Consider the following 23,005-nt stretch of genomic DNA (forward strand, 5'->3'; position numbering starts at 1 on the left):
ACTCCACCAGCAGCTTAACAGAGCTAAGCAGATAAGCCATTTTGTAAGCAGTGGTGCTGGGGATGTTGAAAACCATCAGGATATTCTCTCCTCAATTTTCCTTCCTGAGGCCCCTTAGATAACTAGCAGATATATCACTACAATCTCAGCCCTGCAGAACTTGCAAGGGTTTGAGGAGCAATCTGACTCAGCACCCATTGTGCCAGGTGCAAAGGAAGTCTCTTTTAACAAGGTATCCAGCTGGAACCTCCTAACCCTAACTCCCTTTGCCCCTGTCACACAAGCCACCAGGATTTCTCAAGTCTCTGGTATCAGTTGGGTTTTTGGGTAATTCATACTTGGCACAGTATCTTTGGATATATCTTTGAAGATATGCAGGACATACTCTAGAGCTAAATATAACTAAACCAAAGATCTGGGTAGATTGTAAAGGGAGGTCCTGTGATAGTGTCCATTCTCTATCTCAAGGAGACAATTACCATACCAATTACCAATTCATCTCAGACCACAGCAAAGAGCTGAAACACTATCCTAATTATCATCAGTCTCCTAATGAAAATGCTCCTTTATTCATGTTCTTCAGGGAATTAAGAAACTGACTGATGTTCCCAGCTATATAATATACAATAGAGTTTTGGTAGAACCATTCAAGGCACTCTAGGTACATCATCCCCTTAACAATGATGAGACAGAGCACATGAAGAGGCTCTTTGAACATACTACAGACAGGTTAAAAAGGCTACTTACTTTCCTACATAAAGCAATGTCTTCCGTGTATCCACAAAGCATATCTCTTTGCAAAGTATTAATAATTCCAGATTTTACTCCTTTTACTTCTTCATACCATAAACTTCCACCTTGACACGGGCAGTCTGACAATTCTTCAAGGAATTCGTGTTGGACTTCCATCCAGGTAAGCTGAACTTTGTCACTTTGGGAAGGCAGCCAAGCTGTGCACCAGGGCTTCTATAGCTCCTTTGTGCTACACCTCTTACCCCTTAGCACACTCTGGTACTGTGATACACTCCATTCACAGGCCAATCCACTGACCTCCACCACACCGCACACATTAGTTGTCCCTTTGACTCTCCAGGCCATTGTCTCCACTATTTATATTTGTATTTTAATCATCACTGAGACTTTCAGATTTGAAATATGTTGTTTTCTTCCTTGCTACAACTTAGTTTCCTCTCAGAGGCAATTTTTATCTCTTCCACCCTAGCTTATGCATATTACCCAAGTAAAGCTCCTTCCTCATTCCTGTCCTCAAGGACCCTGGAATCTCTGGCCCAGGAATGTTCCCACTTGTCTCACTCCAGCTGTATAAAAAGTCCTTACATTTCCTAAGTAAGTCATGCTCTCTCTCTTGCTTCAGTACCTTAATATACACCAAAACAAAACACCAAAAGAAACGATCTATGAGTGAGACATAATATAGATCACGATAGTCAGAAAGATTAGCCTCCTCTAAATATCTCAGAGAAAAACCTTTTAAAAGATCATAAATAAGTATGTTTTCAATATTTAGATATATTTTAAAACACACTTTGAAAAAAAAATAGCAATTGGAGGGAAAACACCAAATAAAATTTCTAAAAATGGTAACTATATTGTTTGAAATTTAAAATACATTGAATAAATAAAAGAGTATATTAAATACAGTTGTAGGGAATTGGTTAACTGGAAGATAGCTCAGAGGAAATTGTTCAAAATGCATCAAAAACAGATAAAGAAATGGGAAATATGAAGAAGGTAAACAGACAATGAATAAAATGAGAAGGTCCTAAGTATATGTCTAGTAGGCATTCCAGAAGAAGAGATTAGAAAAAATGGGAAAGAGGTAATATTTCAAGAAATAATGGCTAAGACTTCCCCAAAATTGAAGAAATTATCCTCAGATTGAAGAATCACAGTGATCCCCAAGCATACCCACTATGAAAAGCATTTTGACAACTGATAATAAAACTGAAGGTGTGCATCCCTCACAACCCAGCAATCCCCCTTCTAGACAGATACCTGCAGAATGTCTCAGACATAAGGAGTCACGTACAAGAGTGTTCACTGAAGCACTGTTTGTAATACAAAAAATTTGAAACTAAATTGCCTATCCATCCAGTCATAGATAAACTATGGCCTTTTTATCTTACCATGGAATGCCACAAATAAGATAATAAATCCTAGCTACCTATATAAAAATGTTGAAATATACATATTTACATATATACAAATGTCAAAAAATGTTTACATATAAAAAGGGAAGTTTCGGAAGGACAAGTATTGTTTACCTTTTATATAAATGTTAAATTATACATAGAAAAGTAGCTGTATACAAATGTAGTGAAAATATAAACATATGCACAGAAATGCTCACATCAACTCCAAGATAATGATTAACTTTGGTGGAGAAAAAAGGAGATGGGATTGGGGCTAATGGTTAATTATAGGTCTTTTTATAAAGGAGATATCTGAAGGTAATATGGCAAAATATTACCACCAGGTTTTGGTGCAACTTCTGATAACTACCTTTTATGTATTTTGAAATATTTTAAAATAAGGAGTTTCAAAATTAAACCTATGTCCAAAGACAATTAGAACAAGAGCAAAAGAGAAGAAATTTCATAGGTGTTGAGCTTGAATAGTTGTCAGAAGAGAGAGTCACAGTCACCATATGGACCTTAGACAAGTCATTTAATCCTTCAACCTGTTTATCTCATCTCAGGTCCTGGAGTAAGTTATCACAACTAAGCTCTAAATTTACCTGTGAAACTTACTGTCCGTCAAAGCAAAAAAGGCAAACGTACTGTGTTTTTTGTTCTCATTATTGAATAAAAGGAAACACAACTGAAAATAGAGATTTTCTGCCACTGAATTTTCATGAGTACTGGGAGACAATTCTGCACGGATGTTTCTCATTCCTGTACAGATTGGGTTCTCAGAGCAAAGGACATGATTGAATAGCAATCAGCCTTGGAAGAAGATATATACTTCCCAAGACATGTCACAGGGCACTAAAGATAAAGCCCTCTCCTCCTTTCTCTCCAGAGAACTTAGCTTCTCTCTCCCCGCTCTCTCTCTCCTCCCCATTTCTCTCCCCCTCATCCCCTACCCCCAGGTTGGACAGACACACCACTAATCATATAAAAAGCTGAATTTCCTCATTTCGGGGTTCCTCTCCTGTGATACAAGTTACTATGTACATGCACAGGTAATATCTGACTCTAATCACATTGCCCTGTGGGAACTGAGGTGTGCAAAACCGACACAAGATAATGCTCTGATTACTGCTTCTGCTGCGAACAATCTGTGTCTCTGCCACAGGGTTTTGTGTCATCTGTCATTGTGTTTGTGTGTGTATTTGCATAACCATGGCAGGCTATCTTGTTAGCTTATATATAACATAAAAATCTCAGATCCTTTATAGTTCTAACTTAGTAAAGAGGAGCAAGAAAAAAAAAAGACTGAATAATATAATGAACAATGTCTTTAAACATGATTTCCTAATAAATACAGAAATAGTCCCTAAAGGACACTTCTCATATGATCCTCTGTAAAACCTATTTGTCTAACAATGTAAGGAAAGAAATGTTGAGGCAAAACATTAGATTCAAAAAGATATTTCAGTAGGAATTTAAAATAATACAATTCAGCTATGTTTCTTTTTGATGATCTAAAGATGCAAGGATAAGGTTTATTAGTGCTTAGAGAATCCAGTGGTTAACAAACATAAACCATTTTTTTACTTTCTCAAATATCAGATATTATAAGAGAACCTTTTAAAAATGCTGTCTCAGGAAGTCCGTAGTTGAGCCATCTGATGCTTTCTGGAAATGTCAAAATCTTTTGATTAGAGAGATTCCTGTGTCATAAATATTTCGTTAATTTTAGCCATTCCATCCATCATCCATTTTCTCACCTAGAAACAACCCAGATTTCTGTTTGAGGATTCATCCTTCCCCCTCTCTCAGGTCATGTGGTCTGGATGGAGTTCCAACCTTCACCCTAGGAGCGCAGCAAGCAATTGAGTCCTAGGCCAATTAATGGGTCCTATTTCCCTGGTTCAGAGGTAAGCCATTTTCTATGTGGGAACCTCGGGCTTGTCCAGGAATGCGGTGGGTCAAGGGCTCCCACTCTTTTCTGCTGTAATTCAGCCTGGAAGGATGAAGCTCTGGAATAGCTGCAAATCATCTTGTGACCATGAGAAAAATGTCAGTCTAAGAATGGAGTCACCACAGAGGAAGCAAAGCCAGGCAACGGAAAGAGAAAGGATCCTAGAGGCATCATTTGGTATCTATCTCCAGCAATGCCTGAAACCTTAATAATTCTGGATTGTTCAACTACATGAACTAATACATCTCCTCTTCTGCTTAACTCAGTTCAAGTCAGGTTTTCTCTCCCTTCAGCAAAAGAGTTAAACTGATTCACTCTGGGGATCAGATGCCAGACTTGCAAGACTCCAAATCTTTTGTAACATTTAGAATGCTCTGAAAAAATGTCCAGAATGAAAAACCCAAAGTTCTGTGACATAAAGTTTAGGAAAAAAAATTGATCTGAGTTTTAAGAACTGTCATCTTTTAACAAAGCCTCAATGAAACAATGTAGAAGACATAATTTGAAATATACCTGGATGTTGATAGGTCTAACAAAATAAGTTTATAGTTAAATATACTCAATATACTATGTCAATCAAAGGTTATTTTGGAAACATAGGTTATGGGGAAAATGGAACAAAATTATTTTTAAGGTTTGTTGTGGGATTTTATGTTTGATATAAGTAGTCATCTGTATGCTTATGTTTAGGATGAACTATTTCAAACTGACATTTTCATACAGCTCAATTAAGTAATAATGTTAAAAAAAGTCCATATTACTTCCTCTTTCAGATTTATTTAAACCAGAGAATATACTATCTTTAAAAAAGGGCCCAACCATTCATTTCTCTTCTCCAATTATTCTTCTTTTACATGTAGGATAACCAAATGTGCTACATTTTTCATTTTTCAAATCCTATAATTTCAAAACAGTTTCTATAAAAAGGCTCCATACTTTGTGCAAATGCAACATTCACTTACCTGCATGTTATACAGGGGTTGCTTTGGTGCATTAACTTCCCTCAGCAGACGATGAGCTATGTCCCTTAGCTCTAAAAGTCTACAAACAAGCTGAGGCTGCAGAAGTTCGGCCACTGATTTGGAGGATCTGGATATGCTATGCAATCCTTGAATTAATGTTCCCCGGTTGATCTTCGCTAAAGCAACAGACATTCTAATTTTCGATGTTTTCTGCATGGATTCTCTTTTCTGGAAAATAAGCCTTTGAAAAGTGACTGGTGTGATTCTCCAGAGAATTACTTAAATTTACTTTAGACAGAGACCAAGTACCACATAATTGTACATGGGGTGTGGTTTCATGCATATATTCAGTGTTTAATAATTATATACCGCCCTCTATACAAACCATTGACCCCACTATGTATTTTAAAACTATATATGAATATATGAATTTTTCCTTAGGATAACAATCCAGAATTTAAGTTATTAGTGTAAACATACAGGTTTTTCATTTTTCTCTAGGTTTATTTATTTTTTGCATTGATTCTTAAGAGCTCTTTCAAAAACACACAATTCTTATTCAAATATTATTCACTGTTTAAATTATGCAACCAATAGTTCTTATTCAAAACTTACAAATATTTTCCCAGTTTACTTTCAAAATTTTAAATGATAAAATATAGCATATGTATATAATGCATAACACAAATACCGTATATATTAATCAACAAGCTTAGGAAACTTTTACTTCTAAAAACTTTAATGCTTCTGTGAGCATTCTGATAGTAACAAATTTGCGACATGACCAAAACACATAAAATGTAATTCTTTCTTTGCTCTACCAGCAAATAAACCACAGGGAAATTACTTACAATGTGGTCAGACTACATTCCAGGCAATAAACAAGTATAATTTCCATTATTCATTTAAGTAATGTCATGGGTTTTTCTGACATTTTAGGACAAGCAACTTCGAATCTCTATTTGTTGAGTCAAAATATATAAGTATAAAACATCTTTTAACTGCACTTTTTTTTGTTCTACAATGAACATATATTTGTCTAAGAGCTAACACGTTGTATATTTGAAACGCCTCAATTTTAATAGAAGTAATACTTCTATTAGTGTTGCTTTTGTACTCAAAGTTTAGTTTTTTCTTACTAGTCAGAATTTGATGCTGGAGATAAATACATCCTCAATACACCCTCACTGTTCTAGCCTGTCAGCGAGGATGTATTTTTGCAGCATCTGGTGTCCCATTGTGTGGTTTAATCTGTTAACTTTATTGAAAAAGTCCTATTAACTCACCTGTGCTCTTAACCCTGCTAGTCAATACTAACAGAATGGAATCTAAATTGCTGGCTGCTACAATTCCTACACTTCCAAGCCATTTTATTTATTTTTTATTGTTACTCTATTACAGTTGTCCCAATTTTCCCCCTTTGTCCTCTTCCACCCAGTCCACCCCCCACACCCAGTCAATCCCCACACCACTGTCCACGTCCACAGGTCATCCGTACACGTTCTTTGACTAATCCCTTCCCCTTCTTTCCAACATTATCCTCCTCCCCTCCTCCCCCCATTCCCACTGGTCACTGTAAGTGTGTTACGTGTTTTCATGCCTCTGGTTTTGTTTTATTTGTTAGTTTATTTTGTTCACTGGTTCCTCTTATGAGATCATATATTTGTCTTTCACTGCCTGGCTTATTTCACTTAGCATAATATTCACCAATTCCATCCATGCTGTCACAAAAGGTAGGAGTTCCTTCATGCCTTCTGCTGTGTAGTATGCCATTGTGTAAATGTTCCAGTTTTTTTATCCACCCATTTACTGATGGGGACTTAGGCTACTTCCACAACTTGGCTATTGTAAAGAGCACTACTATGAACATTGGGGTGCATAGGTTCTTTTAAATTGGTGTTTTAGGATTTTAAGAGTATATTTCCACCAGTGGATTAACTGGGTCCAAAGGCCATTCTGTTTTTAATTTTTTGAGGAAATTCCATCAAGTGGAATTCCATCATTCCATTGAGTGGCTTCATCAGTCTTGATGAGATAGTATTCTCATCAACAGTGCAAAAGTGTTCCCTTTTCTCCAAATCCTTGCCAGCATTTGTTGGTTTTTGATTTATTGATGATAGCCATTCTGACAGGTGTGAGGTGATATCTCATTGTGGTTTTAATTTGCATGTCTCTGATGGACAGTGATATTGAACATTTTTTCACATGTCTATGGGCCCTCTGTATGTCCTCCTTGGAGAAGTGTCTATTCAGGTCCTTTGCCCATTTTTAATTTGATTGTTCATGTTCCTGGTGTCGAGATGTAAGAGTTCTTTATTATTTTGGCGATTAAACCCTTGTCCAATGTCTCATTGGCAAATATTTCTCTCATATAGTTGGTTCCCTTTTCATTTTGATGATGATCTCTTTGGCTGTGCAGAAGCTTTTTAATTCGATGTAGTCTGATTTATTTTTTCCTTTATTTCCCTTGCCCTAGGAGATATATAGGCAAAAATATTGCTATGTGGGATATCTGCAATTTTATTGCTTAGGTTTTCTGCTAGGACTTTTATTGTATCACCACTTATATTTAAGTATTTTATTCATCTTGAGTTTATTCTAGTGTATGGTGTAAGTTGGTGGTCTAGTTTCATTTTTTTACATGTACCAGTTCAGTTCTTCTAACACCATTTATTGAAGAGGATATTTTTATTTCATTGTAAGTTCATGCCCCCTTTGTCAAATACTAATTGGCCATAGAGACATGGGTTTACTTCTGGGATCTCTATTCTGTTCCATTCATCAATGTGTCTAGCCTTATGCCAGCACCACACTGTTTTGATTATAGTGGCCTTGTAGTTTTATATCAGGTACTGTGATTCCCTCCAACTTTATCTTCTTTTTCAAGATTGCTGAGGCTATTTGGGGTCTTTTTTGGTTTCAATACATTTTTGGAGTATTTGTTCTAGATCAATGAAATATACCATTGGTATTTTCATAGGAATTGTGTTAAGTCTATGGATTGCTTTGGATAGTATGGACATTTTAATGATGTTAATTCTTCTCCTCCATGAACATGGTACATGCTTCCATTTATTTGTATCTTCCTCAGTTTCTTCAGTGTTCTGTAGTTTTCCAAGTATAGGTCTTTTACTTCCTTGGTTAAATTTATTCCTAGGTACTTTATTTTTCTTGTTGCTATAATAAATGTGATTTATTTTCCTAGTTTCTCTTTCTAGTGGTTCATTATTGGTCTACAAAAATGTAATCTATTTCCGAATACTGACTTTTTATTCTGCTACTTTGCCAAATTCACTTATTGAGTAGTTTTTTGGTGGAGTCTATAGGGTTTTCCATGTACACTATCATGTTGTCTGCAAATAATGACAGTTTTGCCTCCTCCTTTCCAATTTGGATGCCTTTTATTTCTTCTTCTAGTCTGATTGCTGTGGCTAGAACTTTCAGTGCTATAAGAGTGGTAAAAGTGGACACCCTTGTTTTGTTCTTGATTTTAAGGGAAAAGCTTTTAGTTTTTGCGCATTGAGTATGATGTTGGCAGTGGCCCACTTTGCTACGTGTTTTTTATCATAAATTGGTGCTGGATTTTGTCACGTGCTTTTTCAGCATCTATTGATATGATCATATGGTTTTTGTCCTGCATTTTGTTTATGTGGTATATTACATGTATTGATTTGCAAATATTGTAACATCCTGGCATCACTGGGACAAATCCCTCTTGATCATGGTGTATGATCTTTTTAATGTATTGCTGGATTTGGTATGCCAATATTTTATTGAGAATATTAGAGTCTATGTTCATCAGAGATATTGGTCTGTAATTTTCTTTCTTCGTTGTGTCTTTACCTGGTTTTGGAATTAGGATAATACTGGCCTTATAAAAAGAGTTTTGGAGTCCTCCCTCTTCTTGAATTTTTTGGAATAGTTTGAGAAGGATAGGAGTTAGTACTTGTTTGAATGTTTGGTAAAAATCATCTGTGAAGCCATTTGGTCCAGGGCTTTTGTGTGCCAGGAGTTTTCTGATTTCACTAGTTGTTATCAGTCTATTCAAGCTTTCTGCTTTTTCTTGATTCAGTGTTGGAAGATTTATGTTTCTAGAAATTTATCCATTTCACCCAGATTGTCCACTTTCTTACTATGTTCATAGTAATTTCTTACAGTCCTTTGTATTTCTGTGGTACCAGTTGTTACTTCTCTTTTACTTCTAATTTTATCTATTTGGGTTCTCTCTCTTTCTTGATGAGTCTGGTTAAAGGTTTGTCAATTTCTTTGATCTTTTCAAAGAACCAGCTCCTGCATTCTTTGATCTTCTGAAATTTTTTTTAGTCTCTCTGCCATTTATTTTGCCTCTGATCTTGATTATTTCCTTCCTTCTACTTGCTCTGGGCTTTGTGGTTGTTCTTCTAGTTCTCTTAGATGTAGGGTTAGGTTGTTTGAACTTTTTCTATCTTCTTTACAAGGCCTATGTTGTTATGAACTTCCCTCTCAGGAATGCCTTCACTGTGCCCCATAGGTTTTGGGTTGTTTTTTGTTCATTTTCATTTGTTTCCAGGTACTTTCTGATTTCTTCTTTGATCTCATTGTTAACCCATTCATTATTTAATAACATGTAATTCAGTCTTCATGTATTTGAATGGGTTTGCATTTTTTTCCTGGAGGTTGGTTTCTAGTTTCAAGCCATTGTGATTCAAGATGTTTGAAATGATTTAAATTTTCTTGAATTTATTGAGGCTTGTTTTGTGTCCTACCATGCAGTCTGTCTTTGAAAATGACCCATGTGCATTTGAAAAGAATGTATATTTTGCTTCTTTGGGGTGAAATGCTCTATAAATAGCAACTAAGTCCATTTGATCTAAAGTGTTGTTCAATGTTTCAATATCCTTGTTCATTTTTTTTGTTTGGATGATCTATCCATTATCGACAGTGGGGTTTTAAAATCCCCTATAATGACTGTTTTACTCTCAATCTTCTTCTTCAAGTCCTCCAAGATTTTCCATATATATGTAGGTCTCCTATGTTGTGTGCATATATGAAGTCTGTCCAGAAGGTATCCAGCCATGTACTATGAAAAATAGAGACATTTATTGAAGATAAAAGATACAAGAAACATTGTACATGGAACAATAACACCTCAGACCCCTTCAAAGTAGGCACCTTGGGACCTCACATTTCTCCGAATATCCATCAGATGCCCAGTCCTATTTTTCCGAATCTCATCAACGGTCTGAAATCTCTTCCCTTGAATTTCAAAGATAATTTTAGTTTTGGGAAAAGCCAGAAGTTGCAGGGCACCAAATCTGGGCTGCAGGGGGACTGAGTCACCTGCGTGATTTGCTGTTTAGACAAAAACCCTTGCATGAGACATAATGCATGAACAGGTGCTTTGTTGTAATGAAGCTGCCAATCATCAGTTGCCCATAGCTGCGGCCTTCTGAATCATCAGTATAGTTTCCGTGGGAGAATGTTCAGGCTTAATGCAAATTTTGATGCAGATTCGTTGCTCTACTCGCTCAGTCATTTTGAACGTGATGGCAACACAGTACTTATGCTCATTTAGTGGCATCTACCACCCCTACTGACTAATACAGTGAGGTCATCATTGCTCACACATGTGCATTCCAGTCCACTCTCCTTGGCTGCCAGGTTACGTTGATTTCATGCAAACCGTTTTTGTTATATTAACAATAGCTGGACTTTTTCTTGACAGACCTCAAATGTTTACAAGAGTTATATCCTCTTGTTAGATAACTCACTTACGTATTATACAGTGAAATTTGTCTCTTGTCATGGCCTTTCTTTTGAAGCCTATTTTGTCTGATATAAGTATTGCTACCACAGCTTTTTTTCCTTGTCCATTTGCCAAGCCATTTTGGAACACAGCAATCCTTGCTAGCAGTTATATGGTAGTAAAATAACACGAGGTACAATCACTTGATATTATTATCTACCCCAGCTGCAAGCATACCCAAGCTGGGGAAGAGAAACCACATTGTCTGCAGTATCCAAAGCTCCTGCATATACAGATTCAATTTCTCTTGTGACCTTATGCTTTGTTGCTGTCAGGGCCTAGGGCAGGCCACTCCAAAATATCCCACAATGGTATATTGTCTATTTTGAATTGAAGTTACTTAAGAAACTGCTAATGCAAGAAGAATTCTGACCTCTCTCTGAGTGTGTTCCCCTAAAAGCAGGAGATAAATCTCCTATATGAAAGGTCTATCCCTGCACCTAGAATCTAATGAGAGACACAGTTATCACGACAGGGAATTCAGGGGTGAGAAATGTGCATAAATAAACCTTGTCATTTTTTCTTTTTACTAATTTACTACCCAAGCCCAAACTTTGCTTAGATTCCTAATGAGCACTCAAATCTAAGTTCCTTCTTCCTGTTAATTCTTCACAAATTTATTGTTTGTCTAAAAGGTGTAATAAACTACCTGCATCATTCATTTCTCTGAGTATCATTTATGAGCTGTATGCATGCATAAAATGAGTTTTTCTCCTGTTAGTCTGGCCTTTTGCCAATGTTATTATTAGTTCAGCCATAAGAATTCAAGAGAGGCAGAGGAAGGAATTTCCCCTCCCCGCACACTGCACTGATTCTTCCTCCCAACTCCTCTTCAAGGTGGAGCAGCTAGAATAAGTTTAGTTTTGCTTCTAATTATAATTTATTGTGCTTCCTCTCATTACAGTTTATAACCATAAGATGAGGGCCATAGTGCCAAGGCAAATATAATGGGACATGTGCAGTTCCACCTTTACTGAAACCTCTTCTATGTGGTCATTCAGCATTTTAGGAGCCCTTCACATTTGCAGTTGCAAAACATTAATGTTCTGCATTTTTCCTCTCCTTATTTTATAAGCTTCTTTACAAAATCTTGGTGATCTGTACATGTTGGCCTGTATTCACTGGCCAAAGTATATTTCTATTAACCAATCTTGATTAATTCCCCCAAACACTATACTAGATTGATCCATTCAACTTTCCTCTTCTACAAAATAGTCTTTCTAAATTTTAATCTCTGTAGAAAAATAAGCTTATTTGTAATTGATAATCTGTTAATCAAAACTCTCCTGTAATGTTCACATAATTATTGTTGAGCAAAACATAGCATTTATTACATACACAATATATTTTTTAAAATTCCAGTGCGTATTACATTAATGCTTTAGCACACTTTTTATCATTTACCTTTTACTCTCAGCGTGAATTTGTGGCTTTTTCCATCAGACTTACCTGTTCCTAATTAATATCACCTTTGCTTTAATGCTCGTATGGTTGCAATTTAATGACTGTGCTTCCTTTCAGAGTTTTTAAACCTTTCTCTTTGTTTATACTTTCTTAGATACCTCTGAAAGAATTACTTCTGATAACAAAATGTTTCTACCACCTTCACTTTCCCTGCCACAAAACATGGAATCAACTTGTTCCCAAGAAGACTGTTATTGCTTTTAAGAAGAATAGTATTAGAAACCACATCAGAGAACTGAGATGCATGTTCAGTGGTTCTTCGTGTCTCTGGGGATATGAAAATGACAGGAGAGGAGCGGCTACTTACATTCTTTTGGATGCAGAATAAGACATTCTTCTTTATTTAAAAAACAGTCACCAATTTAACTTGATGAGTCCAATCACTTATTTTTTAAATTAGCTCCAATATAAAAATTGTTAAGTAAAACATTTTTCCCTTTTATTGAGCTATCAGCTTTTTCTTTTTGTCTGTTGTCTATGCTATATGTTTTCTTACTGAACTATGTGTGTAAATTTAAATGTTGACTCCAAATTAAGTAGTCCTCACTTCTTTTCCCTCCATTTATTTATTTTTTACTCTTGGCTTAATTACTCATCCTCGAATTGTTTGCAAAGTATGCAAGTTTAGATGATTCTTTTTGTCACCATTATCTTCACCTCACCGTAACACCAAATGTCAGAAAAGAAATTCCAACCCCCAAATACCACCAACACCTGAGACACGTAATGGTACTAAAAGACCATTTACCGAAGAGACTTTGCATCAGTTAATCAGATTGATTCAAGAATCCTGCTCCAGATTTTTCTATTTGATCTCCATTCTTTCCATTTATACCCTGCCTTCCCTTTTTATTTTTTCTAGAGCCATGCCCATTTCTCTATCATCAGCAGTTTTAATGCTGAACTCCAATTTCTATTACATCAGCTTACTACCCTACATCTAAAAGCCAGTCTGTCAGCAAAAACTATTCAATTTGTTTCTCTCAAGAGCCCCAGCATTCCACTACTTCTCACTGTCCCAGTATCAATAACTAGTCCATTTTATTTACACAGCACCATTGTCTCTTCTCCAGACTAATATATGTCTCCTCAGTAGTCTCCCTGCTTCTGCACTTGCCTCTTTACATTCTTTTCCTCAACACATCACCCAGAGACCTACAATGAAAATCTATGTTAGATCATGTCGTGCTTTTTCAACTGCTTCAGTGGCTTCCTGATACACTCAGTGTAAATGCCAAAGCACATGCAATGGTCTACAAGGCCCTAAAAGGTGGTCTTTTCTTTACTTCTCTGACCTCCTCATCTTTTTATCTCCCCTTCCCGCCTCATTACTTGCTGAACTTGATAGGTGTACTCCTACCTCAGGGGACTTTGCACTAGGCTTGCCGTTTGATCCCCCTCAAGTATACCAAGGTTCTTTTCCTCACTTGCTTCAAGTATTAATTCAAGAATAACTTTCTCACTAAGACCGATGAAGGTCTTAACCATCAATTGTTCTCCCTATCCCTACCTCCACTTCGTATCCCTTCTCTACTGTATTTTTTCTTCTCCTCAAGAGCTATACATTAAAATGTTTTTCCTTGCTTATTGTTTTTCTGCTTGACTAAGATTTAAGTTCTATGACAGTGTTTTATATACATTTGGCTCACTCATCTTTTTCCAGTGCCTGGAATAGTGTCTGGCACACAGTAAGTGCTCTATAAATGCAAGTTAAAATGAATGAATACAGAGCACCAGAAAAAACATAACAAGTTAATATGAGACATGTCAGAGAAATATAACAAATATTAAATCAGAAACCACCAAGAAAGTTTCCCGTGCACAATGTACTTTGTAACTTTCACAATAATCATAATGCGCCACAAGAAACAACTCACCAGAATTCCGGTCAAACTGGAGTCATAGGTAGACACGCTTTGCTCCCTCACACAACCAAAGAAGGACAACAACAAATTTAAAAACAAAAAACAACCAGGACTGCCAGAAAATTGAACTGTATGGAAGTTGGACAACTAAGGAGTTAAAGAAGAAACATTCATCCAGATTGGTAGGAGCAGCATAGACTGGCAAGCTGGGGTGGAGATGACATGTGGCAAGGCAGCAGACTGGGTGGGCAAGGCAGCGGCTTGCGGACCAGGCAGTCCCATTCGCATGTGGGCAAGCTGGAAGGAACAACTGGGAAGCAAGACAGACTGCAGCATCACAGGGTTCCAGCGTGGGAAAAGAAACCCTCAAAATCTCTTGCTGTAAAAACCTGCGGGGGTTGCAGCGGTAGAAGAAACTCCCAGCCACACAGGAGAGTTTGTTGGAGAGAACCACAGGGTCCTAGGATGGACACAAACCCACCACCCAGGAATCAGCACCTGAAAAGGCACAATCCACTTGTGGGTAGAGCAGGGAACGTGATTGAAAGCTAGCTGAGAGCTGAACAAGAGGCATTGTTACCTCTCTGACCCCTCCCCCTGATATAGCGTCACAACGCAGCAACGTAGATTGCCCCACCCTAGCAAACACCTAAGGCTCCGCCCCTTACAATGTAACTGGTGTGCAGGACAAAGAATATGGCCCAAATGAAAGAACAGATCAAAATTCCAAAAATAGAGCTAAGCGATGAGGAGATAGCCAACCTATCAGATAAAGAGTTCAAAATACTGATAATCTGGATGCTCACAGAAATGGTTGGGTATGGATGCAAAATAAGAGGAAAAAGTGAAGGCAATGCAAAGTGAAATAAGGGAAAACCTACAGGGAACCAACAGTGAAGGGAAGGAAACTGGAATTCAGATCAATGATTTGGAACAAAACGAAGAGATAAGCATTCAACCAGAACAAAATGAAGAAACAGGAATTCACAAAAAAATGAGGAGAGGATTAGGAACCTCTGGGACAACTTCAAACATTCCAACATCTGAATCATGGGGATGCCAGAAGGAGAAGAGGAAGAGCAAGAAATTGAAAAACTTATTTTAAAAAATAATGAAGGAAAACTTCCCCAATCTGGCAAAGGAAATAGACTTCCAGGAAGTCCAAGAAATTCAGAGAGTCCCGAGGAAGTCGGACCCAAGGAGGACCACACCAAGACACATCATAAATAAATTATCCATGATTAAAGATAATGAGAGAATCTTAAAAGCAGCAAGAGAAAAAGCAGAGAGTTACCTACAAAGGAGTTCCCATAAGAATATCAGCTGATTCCTTAAAAGATACCTTACAGGCAAGAAGAGGCTGGAAAGAAGTATTCAAAGTCATGAAAGGCAATGACCTACATCCAAGATTACTCTATCCAGCAAAGCTATCATTGAGAATGGAAGGGCAGATAAAGCACTTCCCAAATAACGTAAAGTTAAAGGAGTTCATCATCACCAAGTCCTTATTATATAAAATGTTAAAGGGACTTATCGAAGAAAAAGATGAAGAACAAAACTATGAACAGTAAAATGACACAAAACTCACAACTATCAAACTCTGAACCTAAAAAACAAAAAAACAAACTAAGCAAACAGCTAGAACAGGAACAGAATCACAGAAATAGAGATAATATAGAGGGTTATCAGCAGGGAGGGACTGAAGGGAGAATGGGGGAAAAGGTACAGGGAACAAGAAGCATAATTGGTAGGCACAAAATAGACAGGGGGAGGTTAAGAATAGTATAGGAAATGGAGAAGCCAAAGAATTTATATGTACGACCCGTGGACATTAAGTAAGGTGGAAGGGGGGAACTAATAGGAGGGAGACTTCAGGGCAGAGGGGGATAAAGGGGAGGGAAAAATGGGACAAATGTAATAGCATAATCAATAAAATATACTTTGAATTATAGAACATTCTAGTTACAGTCTTATTCTTATATTTAGACACCTTAATACCAATGTAATTTCCAGACATTATTGGTGCATCCCCGGTAGTTTTCATCTCACTTTTTTTTTAAAGCATAGAAAATTCAGAAAAAGTGACATCTACAGACATAAAAATCCAAAATTTTGCATGGATTCTAACATGTTCTGTCTATAATTCCCAATTTTTTAGTATACAGTTAAGTGCAACATAATTATAGAATAAAACACATAATTATCTTTTATAATTATAAACCACAAATATTGACCCTATTTACCACAAAAGATTTATCTCATTCAAGTAAATTTTAATTCAGATCTGAATTAAAAAATTTTTAATTCTCCAACGGTAGCATGCATTTTTCATGTGTTCAAATGTAAAGGTTTACTACTTTAAGTCTTTATATCCTCATATGGAAATCAACTGCAATTTGCAAGTATAAGTCTTAAAACTCACTTTTCACCAAAGGAAGGGGATGCTGAGGGTATTGAGGTCTGGGCTGATTGGGAGGGAAGGAATGGAGCATACAGGACCTCAGAACCCACAATCTCAAGCCAAGATTCTAAAATTAACTTTACCCAGCCCCAGAAAAAAATGTCCTTCAAAATCTTTAGTCATGAAGAATTATGTAGTAATCATTAGTCTGGTAGATTCTGGTAGATCCCTTTATAAAAATTCCACTATCATTCCCATCATATCTTCCTTTTTCTTTGCCAGATGGCCTTTGAGTAAATAAACAAATGCCTAAAATGATCATTTTAAAAGTATTTAAATACTAGTCACAAAATTTAGAGTTTTGAAATACAATCCAGTTAACAAAGCGCTCTACATATTCTTAAAACCATTCCTTACCCAACTGTTACCGTACCAAGTAGCTTTACAACATATTCCATTCCAACTGTGGTCAAAATGACTGAAACAACACTTTTCCATTTAGAGCTGTGTACTTGTGAGTAAAGTAGGTCACATGTGTCCCCTTAAACGTGGTGTTTAACTTTTTCTAACCATATGTATCTTCAAAATTTCTTCCTATCCCTTCTTCTAATCCCAATATTTTATATTTCAAATCCTTTTTGGAACAGATGTTTAAAACATATACATATATACTTTGCTAAATTTATACCACTATTTTCTTTCCATGTAAAGCACACACTCAAATAATACTTTCCATTGTTATAATTTATGTAATAATTTTTTCACTTATTTTACTGCCAGAGTTAATTAAAATATATCTAGGTATTTCTCTGATTTTACATTAAGCAAATCTTAAGTAAACTACATAACAATTGTGACTATGAGAAAATTCTAGATTTTCAAATCGAACAATACAATGACTGTCTTTAAACTTAATTTATCTATCTACCTAACTTCTTTGTCTCCAACCTCTCCCAATGAGTGAGAGTTGAAATTTGTTGGGTTTTTTTTTTTTTGAAGTAAAATTGCTTTCCTAATCTTCAAACACTGACCTCAAAATCAAGCATTAAATAATTGGTATGATACTAAAAATACAATATACTTTTTACATTCTTTTCAGTTATGAAATCACATTACCTGATTAGACTGTGATAATCTTAGGATGGTAGGGAAATCATCTTTAAACTCATCTATAAGGTCCATGATTGTTTTCTGGATCCCCTCGACTAAGACAAAAAGAAGTTAATAGAAAAAAACATTTAAAAACATCCCCTAACTATAATTCAAAAGGACATGGAACTCTGGATCCATTGCCTACGTAACTGGAAAAGCAAGAAAACCCTAGGGGACTTCATTCCCAGCTTCCCACGCCCATATCTCCTTTACAACAAGATTGTATATACTTCTTCCAGAAAAGTTCTTCAACACCTGTCCACATATCCACCCAACAGGTTTGATTGGCATGATGAGTTCTTGCTTGGGCTCCCAGTGCTTGGCTAGCTTGTCCTCTACCATCAGTGAGCAATGAGGGCAGCCTTCCACTCAGGAAAGCAGGGAAGGGCAGAACCTACAGCTCACTGCCGGAATCCTTTGTTACTGCACAATGGGCCTCTGAGAACTTGTTACAGAATCTTTTGAAATTACTCTGGCAATGAGAAGAGACTGTGTTTGGAGGCACAAGGGGAGGAGACAGGGGATTGAAAAATGAGCCACACTAAGGAGTTCTACAATATGAATTAAATTTTGTTCCAATTTCTGCAATGATACCTCAATTAATGGATCATCTGAGAACAAAGCTCCCTCTGAAACGAGTTGGCATATGCTTTAAAAGAAATGCTTCACATACGATGCCAAGTGGAAAAGAAACACCAGCAGGGATTCAGAAAGACTTCTGAACAGATTGTTTTTCCTTACTCAAGTGAGGGTCACTAGGTCCAACCCTGGCAAAATTATGAAGTCTTTGTCTCCTTTAAAATCTCTTCAGCATTTCCCCTCTTAGTACTCTCCCACTTTAGACAGCCATTATTTTCCCCTTATCAAACCTGGGAAGAATTACATATTGATTATAATTTAGTGTGGATGAGTTGAGTTGGTTAACTCAAATCCCATTGCAACTCGAAGCCTTTATGTTGAATTTGTAGTTAGAGGGTTTTCTTCAGCAACCATCAAGTGGCTGCTGGAGGTCTATTGGTGGGAACTGTTTAGAAAAGAGAAATGTTCATCAGAAGACTCCTCTACCATGTGAAGGCTGACAGATTTCCTGCTTTCACATTGTTCTTAGTCTTAAGAAACTCCCCACCATAGCACAACCACCTGTCCTAACGTTAACCTGCCTTCCTCCATCATGACTCTTAACATTTGGAAAGCACGACCATTGCCAGAAAGAAAATCTAATTAAGCAATGGTGAACATACAAACTGGGAGTTTATAAGAAAATGAAACCTGTTAATTGTCTTATCAAGATACTTGGCTAGCAGAGTGTACCTCAGAGGAACACCTGGTAGTAAGTACCTTCTCTTTCTCAGCGTTTTTTGTCTTCTCCACTCCCATCTACCCCCTAATTCTTTTTAGCCTTCTGCTCACCACTTAGTGTCCTAGACCTCAACTGGTTTCACCCAGTTTTCTTTTTATCAGTTCTTACCCTCTTAGGCATCCTATAAAATTAACAAATCTATAAGGAAAACATTTCTCGTCCTCATATTTCTCACCAGTTAAGCATAGCCTGGTTCTGAGGTATGCTAACAAAGTCCTTTTTGTCTTTTCTTTCTTGATGACCCTGATGAAAAAAGACTGGCCATGGTGGTGGTTAAAATTTTAAAAATTCCATCCTGCACTCTGCCACATGTATATTTGTGAACATTTATGATATTTTGGTTTTTATTTAATGACTTATAGTTATACCCTGATGCATCTTAAGTTATTTCACATAATGCTGCATGAAATGCCAATAATTATCTTCTTTAGTTGTTTATTGTTTTTTAAAAATTAAAATAAAGTGCTTCATACTTATAGAATAAATTCTAATAAGAATTTGAAGCAGCTCTATGGAAGTAGGATACTTGTAAATTGAATCGTATGAAATGTAGTAGGGAAACATTCTTTAAAAGCAATCCTAGGTAAAATTCTTCCATAAGGTAAATAATCATCATTTTAAACCAGTAATAAAGACCTCCTACATATCTTGTAAATACAGCTTTTTCAAAGATGTATCAAAAACCGTCATATTTATAACATTTTGTTTCTCCTTAATAATTCTTTAATAACTATGTCCTATAATTTTAGTTGTATACTATTACTATATAGTGGGCCTGGAAATCTTCAATTTACTAGTTATAGTAAAGTGACAGGCTGGACAGGGGACTAGAATTAGCAACATCAGAATTGTTACCCAAGTGTGGGAATTGCCAACATTTGGTTAAATGGTAGGAAGTTAAGATCACACTTGTTTGTTGACTATTTCACCCATCACAATATAAGCTCTGTGAGTTCAGGGACTCTGTTTGGCTCAAGGCTATATTCCCAATACCTACTTAGTACATTTATGTGCTTTTAAAATTTCACAATATTACAGTAAATATTTCCTCAATAAATATAATCAAATTTGTTACTTATGTCTCAGGCAGAATGAAATATTTTATCATTAACAAATTCATCATGGAGTGAATCAACTGATCCACAAATGCAGAACATATAAGACATTATATACATACACATATATGCAGACATAGTCTTTATCTAATATTCGGGGAAGAAAACTTTTTCTCCCCACCTTTTAATCTATTTTACCCATCATAATGAATTCTGGCTCATATGACATGTCCTAATTAACTGAATTAATTAAAACAAGATGAACTCAACAAAAACTAGAAGAGAGACACAACACAAACATTTGTTTTTGATTTCCCCTTCTGCTTTTTTTGGTAAATAATACTGACTATATTAATTATAGACAACCTATTATTCTATATATCTGAGAATAGAAAATAAAAGTGTGGCAGGTTAATGGGTTTAGTACAGATAAATATGTAAGTAAAGTAAATTAAAATATGTAATACAGTAAGTACCAAAAGAATTTACATGTAAAATATTTCAAAATATTTATTTTTAGAATAGGATCCCTAAAGCTGAAAAGAAATTGAAAAAAATAGCGGTATATCAATTGGTTACAAGAACTAAAAATTATTTATTTCAAGTGACTTCAGAACACAGTTCAGAAGATTCCAAAGACAAAAAAAAAAAAAATTAAATAGATATTTTAAATTTCAATCAGTTATTTTCTTGGTAGTATAAACACTGGTTTTATTTGAAATTATTTTCCTCATAGTACAGGATAAACACACTTTTGGATTAACAATGTTAAGAATTAACAATTTCAGTGAAAGATAAAAATAACCCTGCTTATTAAATCAAAGAACAAAGTAAAACATTGTAATGTTAAACAGAATTGAAAATATCATCACAAACAAATGATTTTTAAAAATGCATTTTTTTCCTAGCTGTACAGACTTAAATGGCTACAATCATTGCCAACTCAGTAGAAAAATACACCCCTAGTACCTAGATTCTGGAATTTAATATTATTCCCTTCTACAATGAACCAGGATTCCTTGAAGAAATAGCTTGTATTAGTCAGGCTGAAGTACAGGTGAAGCAGGGAGATCTCAGGCCAAAAAGGAAGAAAGTTTTTTGAAGATTAATGGGGTCCTATTAAAAGGATACAGAAGCCAAATTGAAGGGGCTTCTACTGGCTTCCAATGTGATGATTTGGGCTTTTCAGTGGAAGGATCAGGCCATCATAATGGCAATCCCCCCTGGCGAATACAGCATCACTAATTATGGGATGAACAAACATTATATGTCTCCTAATATAATGCAATATGATGTACATATCACCTATGATATATCCTAGCCAAAAATGTTCCAACTTGATCTAACTTTTAGATTTATCTTTCAGCTTCTCAGAAGTACAGAAGATAAACAACCTAATTCAGGGTTTCTCAAGCTGAAGTACAGAACCAATACTTTTGTAAATTAAAAGTAAATTATCTGAAAAAAATGTATATTAAAAACAAAGGCAATTTTTATTTATTTTAAAATATTTATATAGTCAAATAAAACTATCTTTTCTTTTTAAAGCTTCTGGTTTTCCTGTTAAAAAAGTTTTTCCAGGCCCTAAATTATATATATAGTCTCCTAAATTTTCTTCTGTTTTCTTTTTTTAAAAATTAACTGGCGGGGCGCCGAGTGACCAGCGAGGGTTGGTGAGCGTGTGTGTGACCCCCGCGGGCTGGTGAATGCTTGCACTGGCCGGCAAGGCCTCCCACAGATTGGCACCCATACGGCCTGCGAGGGAGTGCACAGAGCGGCAAGGGCAGGCGTAAATTGACCCGCCAGCCCGTGATTGCGGAGCGGCCCACAAAATTATCAGAGCTGCCCAGAGTCCCTGGAGGAGAGACCAGAGACAGGATTAACCGGAGAGTCCTGGAGCTGACTTCCTCCCATTTCCGTAGTCCCCATTTGGTGAGGGCAAGCAACGCACCCAAAGAGCCAAAAGCGGGGAAAATACACAATAGAAGACCCTAAACTGACCAGTGCCGCGGAGCTCACCGGCCAGGAGGGCCAGATGAGTACGCGAGGTCGCCAATAAGCCCCCTTGTCTGGGGCAAGCACATGCGAGCCCAGGCAGGCGGGGGATCCTGCCGCGCTGGGAGTGCGCTCAAGGAGCCCGGGTGAGAGTGCAGAGAGATCCCAAAAAATAGCCCAGCCCTGACCAAAGGGGTCACAGAGCTGCTCCAAGCAGGAGTCAGACACAGGCATTAGACTCCTGGAAGGCTCAAACAAACAACCCAAGGTCCTACAGGGTCAACAACTGACATCACCAGAGGCAGGCCCAGAAAGAAAAGTAAAGGACAAAAATACTTAACAGACTCTCACAAAAATGGGAAGAAAAAGAAGTTCCCCCCAAATGAGTGGAAAAGGGGACTCCCCACAGAGAGAGCTAAATGAAATAGAGGCAAGGGAACTATCAGATACTGAATTCAAAACAATGGTTCTAAGGAAGCTCAATGAGCTCAGCCAGCTCAAAGATAACTATGAGAAACTGCAGAGAAACTCTCAGGATCTTACAGCAAACTATATCAGCCTGGAAAAGGACATAGAAACTATCAAGAAGACACAAGAGGATATGAAGAATACCATTTCTGAATTGAAGAACACAGTAGAAGGAACCCAAAGCAGGCTGGATGAAGCCGAGGATCGAATCAGTGAGATGGAGGACAAGGTAGAAAGAAGCTCCCAGAAAGAACAAGAAATGGAAAAATGGCTCAAAAAGAATGAAGAATTTCCCTAAATGCCTCTTAGGGAAATGCAGGACAACTTGAAACGCAATAATATCCACATAATAGGGATACCAGAAGGAGAAGAAGAGGAGCAAGGGATAGAG

At 36.7% G+C, this 23,005-nt stretch overlaps 1 protein-coding gene across 1 annotated transcript in view; it reads right to left on the minus strand.

The window, feature by feature from the left end:
* SPATA9 (spermatogenesis associated 9) overlaps window positions 1-18,027 on the minus strand; it is a 28,382-nt gene extending 10,355 nt beyond the window's left edge. Inside the window, exons 1-3 of the mRNA XM_054578612.1 lie at window positions 17,967-18,027; window positions 17,701-17,789; window positions 5,070-5,297 (exon numbers count right to left, since the gene is read on the minus strand). Coding sequence (XP_054434587.1) covers window positions 5,070-5,297; window positions 17,701-17,789; window positions 17,967-18,027 — 378 coding nt within the window. The remainder of the gene's footprint in view (window positions 1-5,069; window positions 5,298-17,700; window positions 17,790-17,966) is intronic.
* Between the last annotated feature and the right edge of the window lie 4,978 nt (window positions 18,028-23,005).

This window comes from Pteronotus mesoamericanus, unplaced genomic scaffold (genome assembly GCF_021234165.1).
Source record: "Pteronotus mesoamericanus isolate MK-2021 breed Mesoamerican mustached bat unplaced genomic scaffold, CSHL_Meso_final contig_50, whole genome shotgun sequence".
NCBI classification, from domain to species: Eukaryota; Metazoa; Chordata; class Mammalia; order Chiroptera; family Mormoopidae; genus Pteronotus; species Pteronotus mesoamericanus.